This window comes from Rhinolophus sinicus, linkage group LG02, assembly GCF_036562045.2.
Source record: "Rhinolophus sinicus isolate RSC01 linkage group LG02, ASM3656204v1, whole genome shotgun sequence".
Taxonomy (NCBI): Eukaryota; Metazoa; Chordata; class Mammalia; order Chiroptera; family Rhinolophidae; genus Rhinolophus; species Rhinolophus sinicus.
In genome coordinates this window covers 55,366,719-55,390,549 of record NC_133752.1, presented here as the reverse complement: position 1 = coordinate 55,390,549, position 23,831 = coordinate 55,366,719, and the positions used below count along the sequence as shown (strand labels likewise).

The 23,831-nt window shown below is 34.4% G+C and overlaps 1 protein-coding gene across 2 annotated transcripts in view; it reads right to left on the bottom strand.

The window, feature by feature from the left end:
- Positions 1-23,262, bottom strand: part of CDKL2 (cyclin dependent kinase like 2) — a 30,116-nt gene extending 6,854 nt beyond the window's left edge. Inside the window, exons 1-13 of one of the 2 annotated variants that reach the window (XM_074324448.1) lie at positions 22,757-23,239; positions 21,709-21,816; positions 19,847-20,045; positions 16,224-16,418; positions 13,882-14,060; positions 12,684-12,796; positions 10,768-10,907; positions 8,646-8,734; positions 6,639-6,774; positions 5,111-5,409; positions 4,429-4,522; positions 1,428-1,551; positions 1,097-1,203 (exon numbers count right to left, since the gene is read on the bottom strand). In XM_074324448.1, the coding sequence (XP_074180549.1) occupies positions 1,097-1,203; positions 1,428-1,551; positions 4,429-4,522; positions 5,111-5,409; positions 6,639-6,774; positions 8,646-8,734; positions 10,768-10,907; positions 12,684-12,796; positions 13,882-14,060; positions 16,224-16,418; positions 19,847-20,014 (1,644 nt within the window). In that variant the 5' untranslated portion in view covers positions 20,015-20,045; positions 21,709-21,816; positions 22,757-23,239. Of the gene's footprint in view, positions 1-1,096; positions 1,204-1,427; positions 1,552-4,428; positions 4,523-5,110; positions 5,410-6,638; positions 6,775-8,645; positions 8,735-10,767; positions 10,908-12,683; positions 12,797-13,881; positions 14,061-16,223; positions 16,419-19,846; positions 20,046-21,708; positions 21,817-22,756 lie in introns of both variants that reach the window. The other variant, XM_074324449.1, reaches the window with a different exon arrangement.
- Positions 23,263-23,831: the final 569 nt, after the last annotated feature.

Below are 23,831 nucleotides of genomic sequence, written 5' to 3'. Positions count from 1 at the left end.
CCTGAAAAGTGTTTTTGAACAAGTATACTCTCAAAGAGCAAGTGAAAAATTCTGCACCTTTAAAATCCACATTAAATTTAAGTTTAGAAGTATACAAATAATTTATTGAGACTCTGTAGTTCCTAAGTATAAAATTTGTGACTGATTAATTTTCATACAACAGAAATTTGTTTAGTTTTGATACAGAAATTGTTGCCAAGAGATAAAGAAAAGCAACAGCAGTTAATACACCTTTTTCTCAGTATCACTGGGTAACTAACTGTCTTTGTAATCTGTTATCCTCAACAATGCTATTCCCCTTGTTTGTAGAGCTCTACAAAATTAAGTAACAGTAGAGGGAAAAAGCACCCGCATCGATAAAGAGGCATGCATACAGTTGAAATGCTTCAATAATGAGGATGGAAAACTAAATTGCAAAACAAAAATTTCCAAGAATCAAACAAAGGTGAGAAATCTGTTTGAAGAAGTAAAGGGAAAGAACAATGATACATACCAAAGTTTGTAACAAGTGGCTCAGGAGATTAAAAGTTGGCCAGTTTTCTTGATGTGAAAATGAGTAATTTGACTGTTGTTGATATAAAAGTAGCAGAAACATAAGTATTCTTAACAGTTAAGAGAAATTATAGAAAAAGATGACTAGAAAATAGAAAATCTTTTAACATGGGTGGAGTGGATTGTCTTGGGGAAGAGTGTCAAACAGACATTTTAGAAAAACAAAAACAATTTTAGATTTTGCTGTTTGAAAGATAGGTTATGACTTAGCGGGTAATGTAATGAAATATTATAATCTACCATAAAACCTATAGTTGTCTAAAAGCCATAGCTTGGCTATACACACACACACACACACACACACACACACACATTTTTAATCACAAAAAATTGATTACTACAAGCTGAGAAATGTTTATATAAACATATATGTAATAAAAGCTCCAAGTGTAACAAACCATCAAACAAAATTTAACAAACAAAATTTTATAGATCCCACCAATAAACCTGACTAATTCTTAAGAGCAAACTCTCCCTAAGATACTTTAATAGGAAGTATGAGAGAGGCCTGAGTCCCACCCACCCCCAAAGAGTATTTCTGTACCTGATGTAATGCAGCACCAGAGGCATACAAGTCAATAGCAGCCAGGGAAGGAATTCGAGATTCTGAAAGATTGTTTGTCTCTTTCCTTATTATCCTGGAATTTCGAGCTGCATAAAAATAACCATAAACACAGTGAAAAAATTAGACATTTCTGTTAGTTTTTCACATTCTATATATGTCCCTCTGTATATACTTATCGTACATAAGTTTGTACATACTTACATACTTAAGTATGTAAAGTTACTATGAAGTTTTAATATTCTGTTCATTTAACATACATTTTAAATAATGTAAACAAAACAGCTATAAAGGAAAAGCATTATAAACATACCTATGCCTTCCAAGGCTCTTAGTTCAGAGAGATGATTATAGCTTAGTTCGGGTAAACGGACATCTGTCTTCGAGTATTCTCTTCTTTTCTTATTTGCCTGAAGTAGGCTCTTTTCACTAGTGACCTAATATCATCAGAACGGTTAACATAAATGAATTAGCTTCCAGCTAAGCTGGGCTTGCCCCTTTTGTAACTATTATGCTCATATCCTAAAATTTATAAAAATAAACAGCTAGAATACTCCAAAATTTGAAGAACATCAATAACACACAAAACGATTACATCTAATTATTTCAAACCTCTTCCTCAAATTGATTCAAATTGCTAACAAGTGGATGACTTGGTTGCTACGTAGGAGTTTCTCTGTCTCCCTCTTCCAACAGTGTCAGTCCTGGCAAGCAGGAAAAGGGTGAAAGATGCATCAGTGCCCTGGTCCTTCAGGCCAGCCATGTCAGGCCTTATGACACTTGTTGAGCTTTTCAGCATATAACTGCTATTGTCCATCTTAATTTTGAACAGTTCATCTTGTCATGTGTATCACATTTCCTAGCTTGGTTTTTGCTTTCCCAATATAATGTTGTTACTCATTTTTTAAATGAGTGTTCTTGTCTAGTTCCTCAGTGTTAGCTCAAGATACCATCCCCTAGGAACACGATTCATAAAGTAAAGAATTATAACTTCCATTATTTTCCTATTCTTTCTTAGTATTATGACTTCATAGTTGATAAACTCTGGGGGAAAAAAATAAAGTGAAGAATAGTATAACACTTCAATTCTGCATCTTTCTGAATCTGATATTTTTCCAATCTGTTTCATTTGAGAATGACAGAAACTATATTCTTTCCCACATTTTCAAAACAGATACATAGAAAGATTGCGTGACTTACTAAAAAAAAACAAAAACAAAAAACTGCATATGTAAAATGAAATCATATATATGTGTGTGTGTATACATTATATGTATGTATAACGAAATACAAACACATATAATGACAGCGTTAACCCCCTGAGGTTCCTTGATGTCTGAAGTTTAACATTCTGTGAACTACACCACTCTGCCACCTAAAATGTCTTCAGAAGTCCTGAAGTGAGCCTTTGAGTTTCTTTCTTTTGGATGTTTCTGTTTGTTCTTTTAATAGAATTAAGTGCTAAGGTTCTTGGTTAAAATCAGCTACAAAATAAAATAATTAGTTCAGAAAAACTATCTGCAAGTACAAAAAATAATAAAATAATGAGTTCAAACTATTAGACTTACATAGTCAAAGAGTGACAAGTAAAATATATGAGATGTTTATAATAATATATTTATTCACATCTCAGAATTAGGGCATGAAGCATGGGAGAGGGGTATTGATCTTCCACCTAAAAGTTGAAGAAAGTTTAGGCTTAGTTCTGCCTCCGCTAATTTTCATTAAGACTCCAGTAATCTTTATCTCCTTTCTTGATTGCCTCTTCCAAAGAAAGATAAACAGAAACAAGATCTAAAATTACCAGCCCCTGTTGGTTATGCAATGCCTGGAAGAAGGCTGATATCAAGTTCAACAGAATGGTATTGAGTCAGCTACTTTTAAAAGCTTTGTTGAGCAAAATAATCTCCCAAAGCAGACCAGGACTGTAAAACACAAAATGTCCACAAAGAAATTAAAAGGGAGAATATATCAAAAAAGGAAAGCACTATGGGTACATAAATTGTAGGCTAAGAAAAATTAAAAGAAAAACAAATACAATGTCCAAATCATGACAGACATGAAAAGAAGACTACTGTTTTCAGCTTTGAGGATAATGAAAGAGATAGAGCAGGAAAATCTGTGAGAAAAATACTCTTTTTGGGAATACATCCATACCTCCTTTTCCCTGGAATTCATTCACCACGTTTGTTAAGCAGCTAGAAAGTGTTCTAAGTGTGGGGTAGAGCAGTGAGGAAAACAAAGCATAAATCCCTGCCTTGGAAGCTTACATTTTAGTGGAAAATAGACAATATGTAAATAAGGGAATATAAAGGGTGTCAGGGATATGTAATAGAAAAAAAATTAAGCAAGGAAAGGGGATAGAGAGCAATGGGAGACAAAATAAGTTATAATACTAGGGAAGACTTCATAATAAGGTTTCATAATAAGGAGGGAAAAAAAGCAAATTTGGGGGATTATCTGGGGAAAGAATGTTCTAAAGCAGAGGAAATAGCAAGTGCAAAAGTCCATATGTGGGAGCATGTCTGGCCATGTTCCAGGAATAACAAGGAAATCAGTGTGGTTGGAATAGATTGATCAAGAATGAGAGTAGCTGGGGATGGGATAGGAGGATGGGGGAGAGTCATTCAGGGACATAAAGACCCTGTAAGTACTTCAAGTCTTTACTAAGAGATGAGAAGCCAATGGAGGGTTTGGAGGGGAAGAGTGATGATGATTTAACTTTAAGAAGAAGCGTTTTGGTAGCTATGTCGAGCACAGTTATGCTCCTCTGAACCTTCAGAAGACGTATGAACCTTGTACATGCTTCTGCTATCACAATCTGATACTCTATTTTAATTTGCCGATCCTCTACTCAACCATGAGCTCCTTCAAATCAAAGATTAATTCATTCATCTCCAGTGTCTTACACGTAATAAATAATCAATAAATATTAGTTAAATGAAAAACAGAATACTTCCACCAAAACTCTGGTGTGGGTGAGATAAGACAATTCAGCTACTCTAAAAACAACTGATCACCAAGCACTAGGTTAAGAAAATTTATTGTTACCCAAAGAATTAAAACAGATGTCATTTTAATAACATCTTATATTTAAACTTGCAGACATATAATACTTCATAAAATTTATTTAAAATTCAAGACTTTCACATTTATGATTATGACAGGCTGGGATGATATGTGCATAATTAAGTTTCCCTTTTATGATATGTTTTCAAATAAAATTCTCAATTCTTCACTATCATATTTAATATCACTACAAGTCTAGGAAGGACTCATGCTTGCTTTTCTACCACTGAGAATAGTTCACTTACTGATGTGGTCAGATTAATATTACAAATGCCTGATGGAGAATGTTTATTTGGTTTAACAAATGGAATACAATACTTCTTGGTTTTTTCATCCATTCTGTAACAACAACAAAAATTTAAGTTATTCAGCAGTAAATATTTTTCAAGCACAAATTCAAATGACACAGCAACAAGTGACATATAGTTTAATTAGAATTTAATGCCTATTCCTAAATACACCATGCACATAGACCTGGTAAAACATTCATACCTTTACCACTATACTCATGAGTCCCCGCCAGTACCCAACTCTAACCAAATAAATTCTCTTCCTTTCAGCAAAACTCCCAAAAGGAGCTTCTTTGTACCACTAAATGCCCACAACCATAGCATGCAACAACAGACCTTCAAAAGTAATAATCTCTTTTATTATGACAATCTCCCTCCATGTTATTAGACTAAATAGCTGTAGCCTCTCTTCACCTTAAACAATACAACCCTATTTTCTTAGGATTCGGGTTAATTTTTTGAACAAATGCTAATCATTTTCATCACATAGGCCAAAAAGCCTTTTGAAACAGCAACTGGACAACAATGAATAGCATCCAGAATCCTGAGAGTAACACAATGGGGCTGACTTGACAATCACTTATAATTTCAAATATATCCTTAAACAACCTTTTGTTCTTATTTTTCTAATTCGTACCTGTAACTCTGAACACCTGGGATAGTTCCCATTCCAGAATTAATACTGGGAGCTGCTGCAGAAAGATTGTGTGTAAGTGGGGGAATTGCCATGCCTGGATTCCTTGTGTGCTCCACGCTGCCATTGCTGCAATCTCTGAGGCTTGTTGAAGGCACTGCTTTGATATGGCTTGTCCCGTTGTCACGGAGACAGCTGGCATTTGAAGCTCGACTGATTTTTTCAACTTTTTCTCCATCAATTTTTGACCCTTTTATTTTAAATACTTTAGAATCCTTAAGTTTTGGATCAGCACTGGTATCCTGACCATTAATAAAAATTTTAATAACATTAATGATCTAAGGAGAATGAATTACCTTTTCCTATAAAGTACTTGTCAACTAAAGCAGAATTCCATAGATATAACCATTCTGTGCCCCTGTTTTCCTTATTCTACCTATGAAATTAAAATTAAACCCGAGATTCCTCATCAGATATTTATTTTGAATGGAAATGCAATTCACACTAGCTCTGATAGAGAGAGAGAGAGGATATAGATATATAAATGTATATACATTTTAAGAAAGGAAAAAAGTAGTAAAATTGTAATACAATGAATGATGGCTAGCATTCATTTGATTAACGCCATCTTTTTGTTTGTTTGTTTGTTTGTTTGTTTGTTTGAATTTTTGTAAGTTTATTTGAGCCAAACAGACAACATAAGCCGGGAAGCAAGATCTCAAATGCTCCCTAATGCCATCCTTTGAGTAAACATAATATTATACTTTGCTACTGTAATTCAATTCAACTTTGAAAGTAATACACAGATAACATCTCTTAAAATGTGTACATTTTTTCGGCATCCCTGGTGTGTGTGTGTCTGTGTGCGTGTGTGTATACATCAGATTCATATGATATACACATATCAAATTTATATATATCTCAGTGAGAAAAACATGGAAGAGAAATCAAGCATGTGCACTATTGTTCTTTTATATTAAGAGTCAGGGAACACAAAATTAAGAAGTCTCTTCTTTTGGTTCACTTGAGAAAATGGGAGTGGATTGGTAGTGGATTTGAATTACTTTACCAAAAACAGCTTCTGGATAACTTACCAAGAAAAGTAAAACTTCAAATAAATTAAATACTCAAATCTCAATTTTAAAATGTTCTACTAATATAAAATTCTAGAAATGGTATTTTTCTCTCCTATCATTTAAGGGGAAAAAATGGTGTGCATGTGTGTTTGTGTCCACGTAGTTATACGTAGGTATGCATACATGTATCTAAATGTTCTTGGATGAGTGTGATTTCCTGACAAGCTCTATTGCACAGTCTGGTGCACACTCTGGTACACAGTAGGCACTCAATACATGATATGTTAAGATTTTTTTAAACAGGTAATATCTATAGAGAAGATACATTTTTACAACAAAGCTAAAAGTTGACTTGTTCAATACTCAAATTTTTTTAATCTTCACTTTTTTCTCCAAAAACTTATGGGTATGTTAAATTTAAATTTTAATACATTTATTAAAATATGGACATTTACCTGTACCACCAGTGTTTTTCTCTCCTCACCTAAGGAGTCATCTTTTTCCTTTTCTTTCTTTCTGTTTCGGGATTTTTTAGATAAAGAAATATTTCTGGCATCTTTCTGTACTTTTAACTGTAGTTCCTGTGAAAACCTACATAAAAATACATTTGTCAATAAAACAAAATTGTATAGACATACAAATCTAGAAAAAAAATTGGTTTTCATGACATTTATTTTTTTTAATTAGTATTAAACTAGACTGTGTTATTTAAAATGAGAAAAAGTATGGCCTACATTAGCAGTTCTCAAAAGGTAGTTGTAGGCTCCTGGGAAGCACTGAGACTCCTAGGAATCACAGGAGGTTCACAAGATCAAAGGTGTTCTTAATAAGATGACTTTCTAACATTTGCACTGATGGTTAAAAGCAACGGTGGGTAAAACTGCTGGTACCTTACCAAGAATTGGAACAGTGGCACCAAACTGTACTAACAGTTATTGTATTCTTCATAGCCACACATTACTAGTTTTTTAAAAAGGCAGTTTTATTTAAGGATGCCCTTGATAGAGCAGTAAAAAGTATCAATTTTATTACATCAAACCCTTGAACACGTCATTTTTCACATTCTGCATGACAAGATGGGGATATGCAAAAGTGATCACTTCTGTTGCAAAGAGAAGGGCAATGATGGTCATGAGAAAAGCACTGTGAAATTGTTTGAGGTACAAACTAAACTAGACACTTTTTTCATGGAACAACAGTTTTTACTTGAAAGAAAGACTGACAGAAAAACTACGGCTATTCAGACTAGGGGTATTTGGCAGATATTTTCTTTTTAAAAAAATGAACAAAGGAGCTTGTCACTTCAAGGAAAAGAACTGATAATATTTGTGTCAATAATAAACTTCAAATGTTTATGCAAAATTAAAATTCTGTTAAACTTGTATCCATTACTGTGAGCTTAGCAGATTCCCAATATTTAAAGACTTTTCTGATGAGAGAAATTGTGACTTTTTGATATTATATAATGAAAAATGTCAACATTTTAAAGATTTGCATAATTTAGCAAACAATATTTTCTAAATGATTAATGTATGATGTTACAAAAGTATACAGGGGTAAAAGGTCTACTCAAAGTGCAAGATAGACACATGGATTTTAATGTAACGGTAAAAAAAATTCATTGATATGGTTTCAGATTCCACAATGCAAACAACCTTTAAGAAATCACTACTGTCAAGTTTCAGTATAGCATCAAAGTTTTTGGTATAGAATCAAAGAAGAATACCCAGAATTATCTAAAAGGGCTGTTAAAATACTCTTCCACTTTCCAACAATGTATCTGTGTGAAGCCAGAGTTTCTTCATATATGTCAACCAAAACAACACACCACAACTAACTGAATGCAGAAGCAAATATGAGAACCCAGGTATCTTTTACTAGATATCAAGCTAGATATTAAATAGATTTGCAAAAATATAAAGCAATGTCATTGGCACTCATCTCATTATTTTTTTGTTTTGTCAGCTGCACTGATGCCAGCAGCTCAAACAACAACAAGAACATGCCAACAGCTCTGGCACCCACTGGTTTGGCACATCAAGGTTTCCTGCATCAGCAATATTATATTGGGTGTAATACTATTACAGGACTGGGTGTGATGTGAGTTTGGCAATAACAGGAGATAGCACCTTTGCAAATGCATCAGCAGCCAAGATGACGTCATCACACAGCTGGTAGAAACATAGAACTCAGTGACCAGAGTGGCTGTCACCACAGGAAGACAGAAGGAAAAACATTAAGTGACTGGTTCATGAAAACCAAGAGCACTAATTTAATGAATGTAGGGGACCACTCCTGTAAATTCCATATTGCTAAGGGTAAATGGAGGTAGGGTGGTAAATATCTGAGATCTTATCAAAGTAGCTGGGCAGAGGAATAAGAGAAATAGTTTACTACTGTTATGGAGGCCTTATTTTGACTCCAGGTTGGTGTGACTTGGAAAATGTGAGTCAGTATCATACCTCTCAGCAAATCCATCCATCTGAAAGAAATCATGGTGTAGGAGCTCAGCACAGAAGGGCCTTTTGTCTGGATCAATATGTAAGCATTTCTGAAAAACCAAAGAAATACATCCATTTCATATCAAAAAAGAAGCTGCCTACATTTATATTTCTAAATATAAAAAATACCTCTTTATAGTCTATAAATGATAAAGAATAAGGCACAAATCTAGACAATGGCCACCAATGGTTGCTAAATATCACAAAAAGAAAGACCACCAGACAGTCAGTGTCTCTAGATAGAAATATACAACACTTATGAAGTAGTATTGCCAAAAAATCACCCTGATTCTGATCAAGCGCTAGCTCTACTATGAATTTGTAAGAAATACAGGACACGGAGGAATATATTAAACTAAACTATGTGGTAAATTTTAAAGGACAAAAAACCTAGTTTCTTCAGCAAATAAACGGCAAGGTCTAAACAAAAAAGAAAGAGATGAAGCAGAGCTTGTAAATTAAAAATCTTAAAAGACAGGGAAGCTGGTTAGCTCAGTTGGTTAGAGCACACGCTCTTAACAAAAGGTTACCGGTGCAATTCCCACATGGGCCAGTGAGCTGCGCCCTCCACAACTAGATTGAAGACAACGACTTGACCTACAGCTGATGGGTCCTGGAAAAAACACACTGTTACCCAATAAAATTTAAAAAACAAAATAGAAAAATGGTGGAATTAAAAAAAAAAAGAATCTTAAAAAACGTATCAACCAATTGCTTGATATGTAAATTTCGTGTGAATCCTAATTCAAACTATAAAAAGAAATTATGAGAAAAATCAATGAAATTTTGGGCTTTGGTTAGATGTGTTATGATATTAAGGAATTATTGTGAATTTTTTGAAATTTGAAGCCCAAGCAGAATGGAAGGGAAAAGACCTACTCTGTGCTTATTACTGTGCTAGATATTTTACATAGGTGATTTCATTGTAATGCAGGTCTTCTTCTGATTAATTGGAATCACTCAATGCCAATAAGAATAAAAGGGGACTCAAGAAGTAGTTTTAAATGAACAAGAAAAGTTCTACAAATCATTAAGGTATTTATAAAAATATAATATCTGTGATTTGCTTCAAAATACTCAAAAAAAAGTTGAGTAGGGTGTAGATAAGGTTAAAGAAAATTGTCAAAAGGTTGTTAATTTGTTGAAGCTAGATGACAAGTTTGAAAGGATTCATTATACTGCTATTCTTCCTACTTTCTTTTCTATTTTTAAAAAATTTTATAAGAAAATGTTTTAGAAGTTATATGATTCTTCTATAAGGGACATAAGTTGGACAACAGTTTTATTTTTATTCCCTTTAAATCTCTTTACAGACAGATCATAAGGCTGGGCTCAATGAAAACTGTATGCATCTGTTAGATTACATAGAAAAGTAGAAATATTATTCTAAGAACTTATTATAATTAGTTTTAAGCTTATTAAACTTTTTTATTGAGTTATTTAAAGAACTAAAAAAGCAAAAATATCTTTGGTAAATGTTATATGATCCTGGTGACTTAGAGGAACATATTTTATCAGTACCTGGACAATTCTGTCTAATAAGAATTTTTTTGAGCTAATAATTCCAAAATGTCCATTTTTAGAGACAATTTGATCCATTGAGAATCTCCTTAATACCTTCCTTAAATAAATACAAGGCAAAGCGATCATCATTTGTAAACAAAAGTCCCTTTAACAGTACACCACACGTCATGATCCTATGCCCTGTACTTCATTTTTCTACTTCTCTGCCCTTCTTTTTATTTTCTTAACCTACTTTTCTTATCGTTTCCACTTATACAAGGCTTGTATTTTAAATGTTAAACATCAAAAAACATGTCATTATGAGGATGTTTTCACACTTAAAACATGTTAGATGACACTAAATGTTTTCTTAAGTGAAATGTTCAGGTCTTTATCTCCACAGTAACTCCCCCCACACCACATATAAAATCATTTAAACTCTTTGTTAATGTAGAAAAATTAAACCCATCAGAGGAAATTGTTGACCTAAAAGATCAACTAGACAAGAAAAAAAGAAGAGAAATCCAAGTCTCTGTACTACAAATTCCCTGTCAGAAAGTGAGACAAAATGTATGATTACCTTTGCTAAATCGATCACAATTTCAGAGAGCTTGGGATAGCGTCTTTCAAGAGGTTCTGTTTCCTTGATTTCAGGCAACCTTACTCCAGCAAATGCAGGATTTTTATAAAACAGCTCTTGATGTCTTGGAATTAGATGACCTGGAAGTGAGAATAGCACACTTCTCCGTCATTATACATCACACTAGAAATGGCAAAAAGACAGGTGATGTGGGGGTAAAGAGTGGAACACAGTTTACGGAGCTGGGGCTCTCTCAGCATGCAAAATCAACCAAAGACGGTGCTCTTAATGTGGTAGCACCTGGCAGTCTTTACAGTGGTTTTGACGTAAGTCTACTCAAGGAAATTAACGTTCTTATCTGAACATACTCATTTAGAAAAGTTCACAGGCCAATACACATTGAACTGAAGACAGGAGGAAGCACAAAAAAAGGAGAGGTAAAGACATTTTGTAACTTTTTAAATAGAAGCACCAGCACTTCCTTTCTAACAACAAAGGATAAAAGTGCTGGACCAAAACAACGAAAATATTAATAGTCATATGGTCAGAATCTAATGTACATAAATCAGTTCCACAGTTTGAGAATTTAATTTTTGGTCAACTGATTTTGTACCCATGTCTAAGGGCTGATTTGAGCACTTTTACCTTTTTGCTCAACTTTAACCTAATCAAGTATAAAATATATATGAAATTCTGCTGTAAGAAACCGTCATATTGTTTATTGAATTTCAAACTTGGAAACTTAAAATCCAATAGTTAAATAGCCCCCAGGTATTTTACCATTATTTCCATTTTCCAAGCTCCATCTCCCAACACGCAGGTGATATTTCAAAGAAAAGTTTCAAAGAAAATTTGATAGTCCAGCTTTGAAATTCTTCCATCCAAAGCACTAACAAGTTATATCTGCAGCAAGGTTAAACTATTTTGGAAGTCTCTGTGCCTCTCAATTTGAAGGTGAAGATGAGGGTATAGTTATATTATACTAAATGCTTATTGACCCACAGGTAGTAAGTGATCATTTGCATTCTCTCTACATGTGATTTACTAAATGCAAAAGTGTAGAGAAAAATGTATAACCTTTGCTCTTTTCTTTAGGGGGAAGTGGGGCGATAGGTTGGATGAGACCATATATTACATAGAACAAAGGCAGACTGAGAATAAATGAATATATATCTGAAGTTTTCTTATTTGCTCCCTACCTTTTAAAATGAATACAAAAAAAATCAGAAAAAAACCTCTTGAAAAAACATTGGAGTCATCCTTGACTCCTCTATTCTTCACCCCACCTCTACTCCTTCAGGAGACTCTGTTGGCTCTAACTTTAAAATATATTTTAAAGTCTAACCACTTCCCACGACTTCCACTGCTACTACTCTTGTCCAAGCCAATATCACCTCTCACCCAGAGACTAATGCCACAGCTTCCTCACAGCCCTCCTTGCTTCTCTTCTTGCCCTCTCGCATCTGTTCTCTCTCTGTAGAATTGTCCTTTAAAATACGTCACATCATGTCATTCCTCTCCTTCAAACCTTGCGATGGTTCCCATTTCTCTCAAAATTAAAACCAAATGATCTCAAGAACTTATATGATCCGAAGTCTCCTTACTTCTGTGACCTCAACTCCTACCCCTCTCGCCCCACCTCCCCAGCTTCCCCACACGCTCACACTGTTCTAGTTACATCGGCCTCCTTGTGGTCCCTTCAACATGCCAGGCATGCTCCCACCTTAGGACTTCCGCACTGGCTGTTTCCACTGCCTTAGAATGCTTTCCCCCCAGATATTCATGTGGCTAATACCATCACCTCATGTCTCCACGCAAGTCACCTCCTTAGTAAAGCCTAGTCTGACAATCTTTTTTAAAAAAAAAAGAAAAAAAATCCTCTAAAATTTAAATTGCAGGTGTAGATATAATCTTACCTAAACACATCATAATATGATATAGCTGATCAATGTCAGAATCTCCAGGAAATAGAGGTTCCCCCATGAGCATTTCAGTTACCAGACAGCCAATGGCCCACACATCAACCGCCCTGAAAGAAAAGCAATGTGGTGTAAAATATGGCACCCTAATACGTTCACCATCACTGAGTCTGTTCTGCATATTACTATTTAGTATTCTAGGTATTGTGAATAGTAGTACCATGCCTTAAATTATCCATAAAAATACATTTCCCTATAAATTTAAAGTACTAACTCTCAATTTTATGTAAGTCAGATTTCTAGAAATTTAATCATGTGACATAAGAGGAAAAAGGCTTCTATAAAGTCAAAACAGTTATTATGTGTACTTTACTCTGAAAATAAACCTCTTGGGTTTCCATTCAGAGCTTATTCATTCTTTGTTTATACATAATTCTAATAAGATTGATTCCTATCCCACCATACACTGAAAACAACCAGAAGGAGGTGGTCACTGAGGATACACACAGTAACAACAAGGATAACTGAAAGCTAACAGGGGGAAAAAATGGAAAAACTGTCTGAAAAATCAGTCACAAGAAGTTAAAGAATATGCTGGCATGATCAGCATAGGAACAACAACCTTGAAATTGCTTAAGGTCATAGCTGAATTATAAAATGGTACAAAAGTTACAGTATGGGAGTAAAATGAGAACTCAGAGTAAACAAGAAAATACTAAAGGATGTGGACTCTGAAAACAGAGAAATTGTAGAAAATATTTTAGAAAGATTTCTATAAAAGCAGTACAAGTTACAGTTCTTTCTTTGAAGTATTCATTTAGGAAGACAATTTATGTTTTAGAAACATTTCACTCAATTATTTCTACCCCCCACCCTTGCCCACTCCACGTCGCCTCATTCCAACAGTGTCAGACTCATCCAATCAATGTTATCTCTCTTAACAAGTGAAAAATAGCATATCTATTTCCAACCCACTCTAAAAAAACAGACCACTTGCTCACCTTTATTTCCCTACTTTTAAAATAAGTATGCTCACCCCAACTTGTTTCACAAGAGTGTTTAAAGGGGAAGCACCAAAAATTACAAATCACTTTATGAAGTTCCTTAAACTCACAACTTCCCTTCACTATCAGAGGGATCTTTTATTAAATTAGAAACATATTAAATCCACTCCCTCCCCCTTGTGATGTCTTACTTGCCATACTTGACATCACCAACCAATAGTTCTGGAGCTCTGTACCATCGGGTTGCCACATAATCAGTATAAACCTCCCCAGGAGCTGCCAAAGTCCGTGCAAATCCAAAATCACATAACTTTACAACGCCAGACTGGGAGACTAATATATTCTCCGGCTTGATATCTCTGTGTATGATCTAAGACAAAAGCAAACAAACAAACAAAACAAAACAAAAAAAATCTAGAGTATGACATATATTAAGTTAAGCAAATTAATAATTTTTTGAGCAACTGTCAACATACAGGGCACTGTTTTTGTCCCTATAATGGATACAAATAAAAGCATATAAAACTGTTCATAGCTTTAAAGAAACTGAAACCTAGTTGGGCAAGAAATAGCACTTACGCTTAAAATTTTACTTAAACAACCAAAGATACTCAATGAAATATATATCATTAATTACCAAATCAATTGTTCTGTTAAAGACTGCTCTCAAGACTAAGCGAGTAAAGCTATCATTGAAGATTGGGGAAAATTAAATGAAAGGGGTGGGCCCTAAGATGGGCTTTAATACTAAGTATGACCTGGATAAATACAGAAATGAAAGGGCAATACAAGTGAAAGTAACAAGGGAAGCAAAAGAGTGAATATGGGAATAGATCAGGAGACTCTGGGGAAATGTTAATTCTAGAGTAGAGGTTATGTGCTAGAGAGGAAGGATGCCTTGTGTCAAGGCCATGGGAACCCATGGAAGTGGCATGACCAATATGGTGTTTAAAGAAGATGTTGGCCATAAAAAAGCTAAATCAGAGAGAGGGACTAGAGGCAGGAAGTTGAGCTGTGGGACATCTATGAAGTAATAAGGGCCTACACCAGGCTGGTGCTCAGAGGAATGGAAAGGAAGAGACATAGTTTATAAATATTTTAAATAAGAATCAAAAGAACTTAGGAAGTAATCTCAAATATTTTATTTAAAGCCGGGAATCTGAAAGAATGTTGGTTGCATTAGCAAAAATTGAAAACTCTAGAAAAACTTAGTTTTGATGGAATAATTAGTAGTTTAGTTTTTGCCATAGGGGCTTTTAGGTAGAATGGGGACCACCCAAATGGAAGCATTATTTGGACAATTAGAAATATAAAGAGGGTAAATGAGGTCAGTGGTTAAGATTTCTAAAGGAGAAACTATGGAAGCTGGGAGATAATACTAAAGATTCTACAGCTAAGCAAAACAAATTATTAGACCTAACTCTCTAATACAAGTAAACTGCATTTTGGAAAAAAAAATTTTAATGTATATATTTTAAACTCTTTCAGAGGACCAGCATCCCAAGCAGAAATCTGCCATTGCTGAACATTTTGCATAGGCTACCAACTTCTATCATGTCTTAGACATCCATGGCAAGGTGACAGGGCCAGCCCCACACCTATCATTAGCATCTACTACTTTTATAATCACACAAATCATGTCATTTAAAATATTTTGTAAAACTGACAAAATCAGTGTGTTCAGTTATTTATTTTATACTTTGTGTCATTTTTTTAAAATTAAAGTTTATTGGGGTGACAATTGTTAGTAAAGTTACATAGGTTTCAGGAATACAATTCTGTAATACATGATCTATATATCACATTATGTGTTCACTACCCAGAGTCAGTTCTCCTTCCATCACCATATATTTGATGCCTTTTACCCTCATCTACCACCCCTTTCCCCCTCAACTTTGTGTCATTTAACCTAGAGGTGCCCATGTGATACTCCAAGGATATAAAATTATTGTAATAGACAATAGGGTAAAAGCAGGGATTTTCATACTTCACAACAGGTAAGAAAATCTGAACTAACATATATACATAGATCCCTGGGTGTATGCATTTGTCATGACTGATCACTTAACATTTGTGCATTTCACTGAGTAAAAGTTACCTCCAACAAAAGCAAACAGATATTAAATTCTGCTTGATATGCATAGCTGAAGTATTTAGAGTTGGAGTGTACTGATATCTTCAATTTATTTCACATGCATAAATAAGACATTAATAGATAATTAGATGAATAGATGAATAAATATGTCATAAAGCAAATATAGCAAAATGTTAACAAGTATAGAATCTAGGTGGTAGGTATATGTGTGTTCACTGTACACTCTTTCAACTTTTCAGCATGGTCTAAACTTTTCATAATAAAATGTTGGGAAAGAGAAAATATGCATCATGACGCACAAAAATTGGCATTATCCAAGTAACATAGTTCACTTCTTGTGACTTTCCTGGTCCAAACTTTCAATAAGTATCTCATTAAATTAAATGATTGGTATCTGGAGAGTCAATCATTGGTGAAATAATTATTTAAACTACTTACATTGTGACTGTGACAAAATCCAATTCCATTAATAATCTGAAACAAATACTTTTGAACTAGTTGGTAGTCTAGTCCATTTGGAAAGAGTTCCAAGTCATCAAGAACTGTATGGTCAACAAACTCAAAGACGAGGTACCATCGTTTTTTTTTCTTACACACTTCCAACAGATTCACCAGATTTTCATGCCTTAATTGCTGTTATAAAAAAATGCAAAACAGTTTTTATAAGATCAAATGATTAGCAATTAGTCACAATCAAAAATAGATTTTAGCATGAGAAAAATATAAATAAAATGCATAAACAGTATAAATTGTAAAAGTATATTCTAGTTTTTAAATTATACTTAAAAGACCACACTGCTCTCTTCTCTTCTCCTCTCAGAGAACACAATAAAACCTATGAGAAAACGAAATGTAGTCCCATCTTCGATGAAACTAAGTAGAATCTATGACCCCCTACCCACAACAAATGAGGTGAAACTGCCAAATGTAGTCAAGGTCAAACAGGAGTGTAGGTACCAAAAGATCAGCTGTGGCCACAAAGTGGGCAGAGTAAAAGTTTTCCAAAGTTGGTGACAAACCCTGCAAAGGAAAAACAAAAACAAAAACAAACAAACAAACAAAAAACCACAAATCTTCTTTGGTACAATGGGAACAAGATTCCAGAAAGCAAAACTAACTTATGCTTATTGCAATCAGGATAGTTGTGACCTGGGTGGAGGAGGAAGGCAGCAGTAACAGGAAAAGACAGGAGGGTAGACTTCTGGGGTTCTTTGTGTTGTGTTCTATTTCTTGACTTAGATGGTGGTTACATGGGGTTATTCAGTTTTTAAAACTCTATAGAGATGTATTCTTATGATATGTACACTTTTCTATATGTATATTATATATCAGTAAAAAATTGAAAGAAACAAAAATTCAGACATAAAAAAACAAACTTACAAAACAGCAGCAATTGTACTGACATCTGACTTCTTAAGAGCCACAATGGAAGCCAGAGGATGAAACAATGTTATTTTCATTTTGTTGAAAAAAGGTAATTGCCAAACCTAAAATTCCATACACAGCAAAAATATCTTTAAGGAATATAAGCAAAATAAAAACATTTTCATGCAAACTAAAGTTGAAATGTTTTATCTACAGTAGATACTCACAAAAGGAAATCCTAAACAATGTACTTTGAGAAGGGAAGAGATCACAGGTAAATAATCTGAGGTACAGAAAAGAAGGAAGAACAAAGAAAGGTAAATACAAACCTAACTGAACACTGATCAATAATTATGTCTTGTGGTGTTTAAAAATATGGTGCCAAAAAATGTATATACATTTTAAGAAAGGAAAACTGTATTAAAATTGTAATACTCAATATATACCGATAACAAAAGATGAATACAAGTCACATTTGACTTCTGCAATTACAAGAGGTGCTCAAAGTGGTTATCATCAGTGTCCGGACACTTCTAATTATGGCAAACTACTGCTTGAGCAATGTTGATCAAAGTGTCCACTTGTATACATTTTTTTGTCACCCCCCGTATAAAGGTTAATATATGACAATGTTAGCGAATAAGACAAAAGGGAATAACCAGAGATAAATATTGTAAGGTTTGTGTTGTCTGGAAGAACGATAAAATGTTGAATACTCTTAGACTTTAACAAATGTCCAGGGTAACCACAAAAATATAGAAACACAGTGCATAATTTTCAAATTATTAGAGGAAAATAAAGGAATGATAAATGTAATTAATCCAAAGAAAAAAAGAAAGAGGAATACAGAACCAGTAAGACATGTAAACATATTAAGATGAAAGATTTGTACCCAAATATATTAGAAACTATATTACATGTAAATGGACTAAATGTTCCAATTAAAAGGCAAAGATTTTCAAACATGATAAAAAGCAAAATGTAACTAACTATATGTACACAAGAGACACATATAAACAAGGATTGAGGAAAAACTGAAAGTAAAAAGATGGAAAAAGATAAAGTATGCAAACACTAACCAAAATTAAACTAGTAGTCTCATTAGTTTCAGGCAAAACAGATTTTAAGAAAACACATTACTATAATAAAGTTTTTCCATGATGATAAAAGATTTAACATGAACATACAATAATTCTAAATAAAATATACTAATATTTTCTTTCTGTTTATAAAGTTAAACCTTAACTCAATTACAGTGAAAACAGACAAAGCAATAGTCACAGAGGAAGATTTTAACGTATTTCTTCTCAGTGCTGGATAGAACAAGCATACAAAAAATAAAAAAATCAGTGAGAATTGAGAAGATTTAATCACTACAATTAACAAATCTGATTTAATGGAATACTTTTCAAGTACATCAGGAATTTTTTTTTGTTTGTTTAATATATTCTGAGCCAAAAAGTAAGTATCAAGAAATTCCAAAGGAATAAAATCTTACCTATTATATACTCAGATCACAGGGCAATTGTGTCCAAAGTAAATAACGAGGGAAGGAAAACCTAGAAAATTTCCACATGTTTGGAAATTTAAGGGAAATTATAAAATATTTTGAATTGCTAATCAAAATTTCTGGGACACATACCAAACTATTCTTAGAAGGAAATATATAGCTTTAAATGCATAGATGAAGGGGAAAGGGCTGGAAATTAAGGGAATACGCATCTATTCTCAACAGTTTGGAAAAAAGGACTGCAAAATAATCCCACCCAAAATAAGTAGAAGGAATGAAATACTAAAGAACAAAAAAGCAGATCAACAAAGCCAAATGTTGTTTTTTTCTAAAGATAAATAAAATTGATAAACTTGTGGTGAGACAGATGAAAGAGAGGAGAGAGAGAGAGAGAACATAGCAGACTTGATATTGCTATCCTTAGAAAGGTATGCTTACAAAATGAGCCCTTGGCTGATACCTGGGAACTTGGATTTCAGAAGGGTTCCCTTCATTTCCAGAATTGAATAAATGGCTCACTGTGTAAACAATATGGTTTATGCTGAATACCTGCATTCCTTCTGGGGGTCTGGAATTTTGGTATGAGCCAGGCAGAGGGTGCCTATGTATCCAACCCCCAATAAAAACAGAGGCACTGCGTCTCTAATGAATTTCCTTGGTAGACAATATTTCCATGTGTTGTCACAACTCATTGCTGGAGGAAATAAGTATATCCTGTGTGATTCTTGGCAACTTGTGACAGGTTTCTTTTAAAATTCACCCCTTAGCTGATTTTGCTTTATATCCTTTCACTGTAATAAATCATAGCCAAGAGTACAACTATCACTGAGTGCTGTGAGTCCTCCTAGTGAATCACGGAACGTGGGGGTGAGCTTTGGGACCCTCAATACAGATGATAGATAGATAGCTAGCTCTAGGTAGGTAGGTAGGTAGGTAGGTAGGTAGGTAGGTAGGCAGACAGATATATAGAGAAGCAATAAACACTTAAAATCATGTTTATATTCATGAGATAAATGGATATGCATATGTAGTCATTTTATTTGTTTATTGTCAAAAAAGAAGAAATTTATACTTTAAACCTTGTTATGGAAATAAAACAAATATATAAACAGTATTTTTTTCCCCAAAATGTAATCTTGATCAAGAAACAACTGATTTTTTAAGCAAAATATACGTATTTACTCACCTTTAGTAACTTGATTTCTCTCATAGCAATTTTTTTAACCATTTTATCATCATCACTTTCTAAGAACTTCTTGATAGCTACAATTCTTCCACTATCTTTGTTCCTACATTTCATCACCATTCCATAGCTCCCTTCTCCAACCAATCCCAGGTTCTCGTATTTTTCCATTTTAATTCAAAACCAATAGGAATTTTTCTTGCTGTAGAAACCAAAACAGAGTTAATAATGTTGAGTATATTAATTTCCTCCACCCTCCCAGCAAATTAATTCTTCCCCACTTGTTTTCCATACTACAGCAGTCACTGCATCAATGGCTGTCCTATGCTGATTCACAATTTCTTTTTGTTTCCAATTCTAAGCTGTTTTTACAGAATAATTATATACATTTCATAACAGACAACACAAATGTAATCGAAGCTATTAACTTTAAATTATTAAATGCCATGTTAATGAAATTCAATATATTTTTAATTTGAATAAAGCAATACTTGAACTATCATACAAAACAATTACAGCTCACTTTAGAAAAAAGGTGAAAATAGCAAGTGAATTTGGTTTTAGTGAGGATCAAATTTTTTTTTTTTCCAATCAGGTTTAAAAGATCAAAGTTGAAAATCTTTGTGTACTTTCTACTCAATTGGGAAAAATATTTGTTCACAAAATGATCACTTACCAAGTTAACACTAAAAACCTCTGATAAACAATTTTTCTTTACTTTTCTTACTATAGTAATTAAATTCCTATATTGAACTTACATAATAACAGCAATGACATCACAGTATAAGTGCAGATTTTTAAAAATTAAACAGTAGTACCAAATACAGTATATCAAAAATCCTTTTAATGATTACTCACTATAAGAATGATCATTTGAATTTTGTGTTTAGAATACTTTTACGTCCCATTATATGACATTTTCTGGATAAAGGCAATCTTAATAAAATTTTTCTCACTTTACTAATGATTGACGAAGGTCCAGCAATCATTCCACTACATATTTTGGAACAGAAAAATACTTTTCAGTCCAGATAGATTTTAATTCATAAGTTTTGATTGCCATGAAATATAAAAGCTAATAAACTACAGTTTCAAAATTAAATTTATTTTTAAAATCTGATTTAGAAGTTAAATTCTAGAAGTAAAAAATAAAACATATTGCTCTTAATCCCAAACAGTTCTAAAAGTTTTAGGAAAAGAAAATATCTTTAGGTAACTATATATTCAAATGATGATTCATACTTAAATTTTTTAACTTGACAATATAAGAACACTCATTGATAAAACTTGGAAAGAAAATAATATTCTCGTCTATTACATTGTGTACTTATGGCAATATAAAACTACTTTACCCAGATTGTGAATTGTGATGTTTTACTTGCTTCCCTATTAGTACCCTGATGACAAAGACAAAACAACTATCCTCTTTGGTCTAGCAAACTATGATAATCCAATGTATAAATTTTCAGCAGTTTACGTATAATAATTTAGCGTTTTATTATAGATATACATGGAAAACCAGAAGATTGGTCTGATGCAGGGATGGGAGGGTGTGAATTTTATATATCCAGCTCCAATTATTTCATTATTTTACTACCAGCTTTGATAGTAAGTTCTACTATAATGTTTATACAGCAGTGTCCCCAAAACTAATTTTCCATACATTTGACATTTTAACTTCGATTTAATGTCTATTAACTATTTTTAAATAAAATGTATGTGCCTGGAAAAAGTTCTCAGTGTAATTCTATGAGATGTGATCAAAAGATACAGTGAATGTTTAAATAAAAAAATTATTACAGTAAAAGACACATTGCTATTAATCCCCCTTAAAATATACTCCCCCTCACTTTAAACACACTTACCCCATAGTTCTTGCCACTTTCTGAAGCAGTTCTGGAAGTCCTCTTTCATGTCTTTACTTCATCCTCCATCATGACAATGCTCACGCATCGCTTCTGGTACAGCAATTTCTGTCAAATAAAACATTATGGTGTGTCCTCACCCACCTTATTAACCAGATCTGGCACGGTGCAATTTCTGGCTTTTCCCAAGTCAAAATGATCATGAAAGGAAAACGTTTTGAATCAATTCAGGACATAAAGGTAGCCATGACAGCACACCTAAAGACACTCATGAAAGAGGACTTCCAGAACTGCTTCATTAAAGTGGCAAGAATGATCGGATAAGTGTGTTCAAAGTGAGGGGGGAGTATTTTGAGGGGAGTTAATTGCAATGTCTTTTACTGTAATAAATTTTTTTAATTTAAACATTCACCGTATTTTTTTTTTAAATCACACCTCGTATCTCTCCTTTCCTTAATTATTTTTCCTTCCATTAACACAGCATGTTTTATCAAAGACTAGACTTTAGGTTTATCATGTCAGAGACAAAAATAGCTGAACTCTATAATAACCTGAATCATTTAAAAATATTTTACTCTTGGTATCCTCAATATTTGAAAATGCAAAGTGAACAAAACTAATATTACCTTAAGCACGTCTAAGATGTTCTGAAGCATATCACAAGCTAACATTATGCAAGTTGACTACTCGCAATTTATTCTTGCAAGCAACTGCACATTTGGTCACAGCTCATTGAACACACCTGTTTTTTTCAAGTGGCCCGGCCTACAGATACCTTAAAAGTATCACGTCTTCAAATGCCTCGTTTCCTGAAACAGTTACTCATAAACTATAACTTTTCATGCTTTCTACCCTTGAAAGTAAGGGTAATACAAACAAAGCCTGGACATTTGGCAATGTAATATTTCTGGACATGTGCCATGTAAGCATGTTTCTAATACCAACAATTTAGATAATATAAATGCTAATTTTTTCCTGTTAAAGACATTGAAATCTAGTATAGACAAAAGAGCAAAATAATAGAAGCATTTAAAAGTATTATACTCACTATTTATTTAAAATCTTTTCACGTAGAAAGACCCAAAGGTTTTTTTTAACTTGGAAACAAATTTAAGGTGAAATTCTTCTCGCTCGGAGATCTAAAAGATGCTGACTAGCAAACTAGCAATTTCAATGTTGTTTGTTGTTACAATTCCTTCTGCGGACACAGTCACGGGTCCCAGGTGAAGCAGGCTGGGAGGCAGATTGGCCATGGCCCGCGGAAAGCTCGCTAAGGAGAACCGCGGGCCTCATGCTGTCGTTGTCAAGGCAACGACCTCACTCGGTCCCCAACCATAGGCACAAAATCTCCAGTGATACGGCCCAGGTCAGAATGCGTCCACGGCAGGCACCAATACTTGTTAGTCCAAGGCCTGTAGAGAAATTGGCTGGGGTGGGAGGTCACCGTCTCCCAGATCTTTTGGGTACCCAGTCCCTGGACTCTGTGAACCTGCTGCGCTCCAGCTAGCTCTGGGCGAAGGCGTTGGCCGCCGAGCTGCAAGGGGGCGGCCCCTCACCCTGCGCCAAGCATCCAGTATTCTGATTGGCTGGGCGCTGTCGTCAGGAGCTGTGATTGGCTTAGCGCCAGCCACCCTTCCCCTTCACCTGGGACCCGGCCCAGGTTCTGTTCACTGACGCCAGCATCAGGACACACCTACATTCTCAAGTAAGGAGACACCTTTCTGTCTTAGCCAGAGACCTCTCTTCGCAATTGAGGGCAAGAGGCAATTCTAGCGCTCACAGACAGGATAAAAGTGTCGGTGGTTTGGTAGGATTGGGAGAAAATGGAAGAGGGGACCATGCAAAAAGCAGGATGAAACGTTCCTCACAGCTTCCCCGCTGGACCCGCGTGTGAGCCTTGGGCGCCCTCACCCTGGAAGGTTTGGTCTGGGCAGTGGGACCATTTTGGGCCAGGTAGGGGATGAAGGTGAGCCTAGGAGGTGACAATCAGTAGGTGAAACAAGGTGGAAGTAGGTGATGGCAGAACTAACTTTAGGAAGAACAGTGAGAAGGACACCCTGGGCACTGAAAGTGAGGGAAATACTTTGAATGGAGGTAACTGAGCGGGAACAGAAAACATGAAA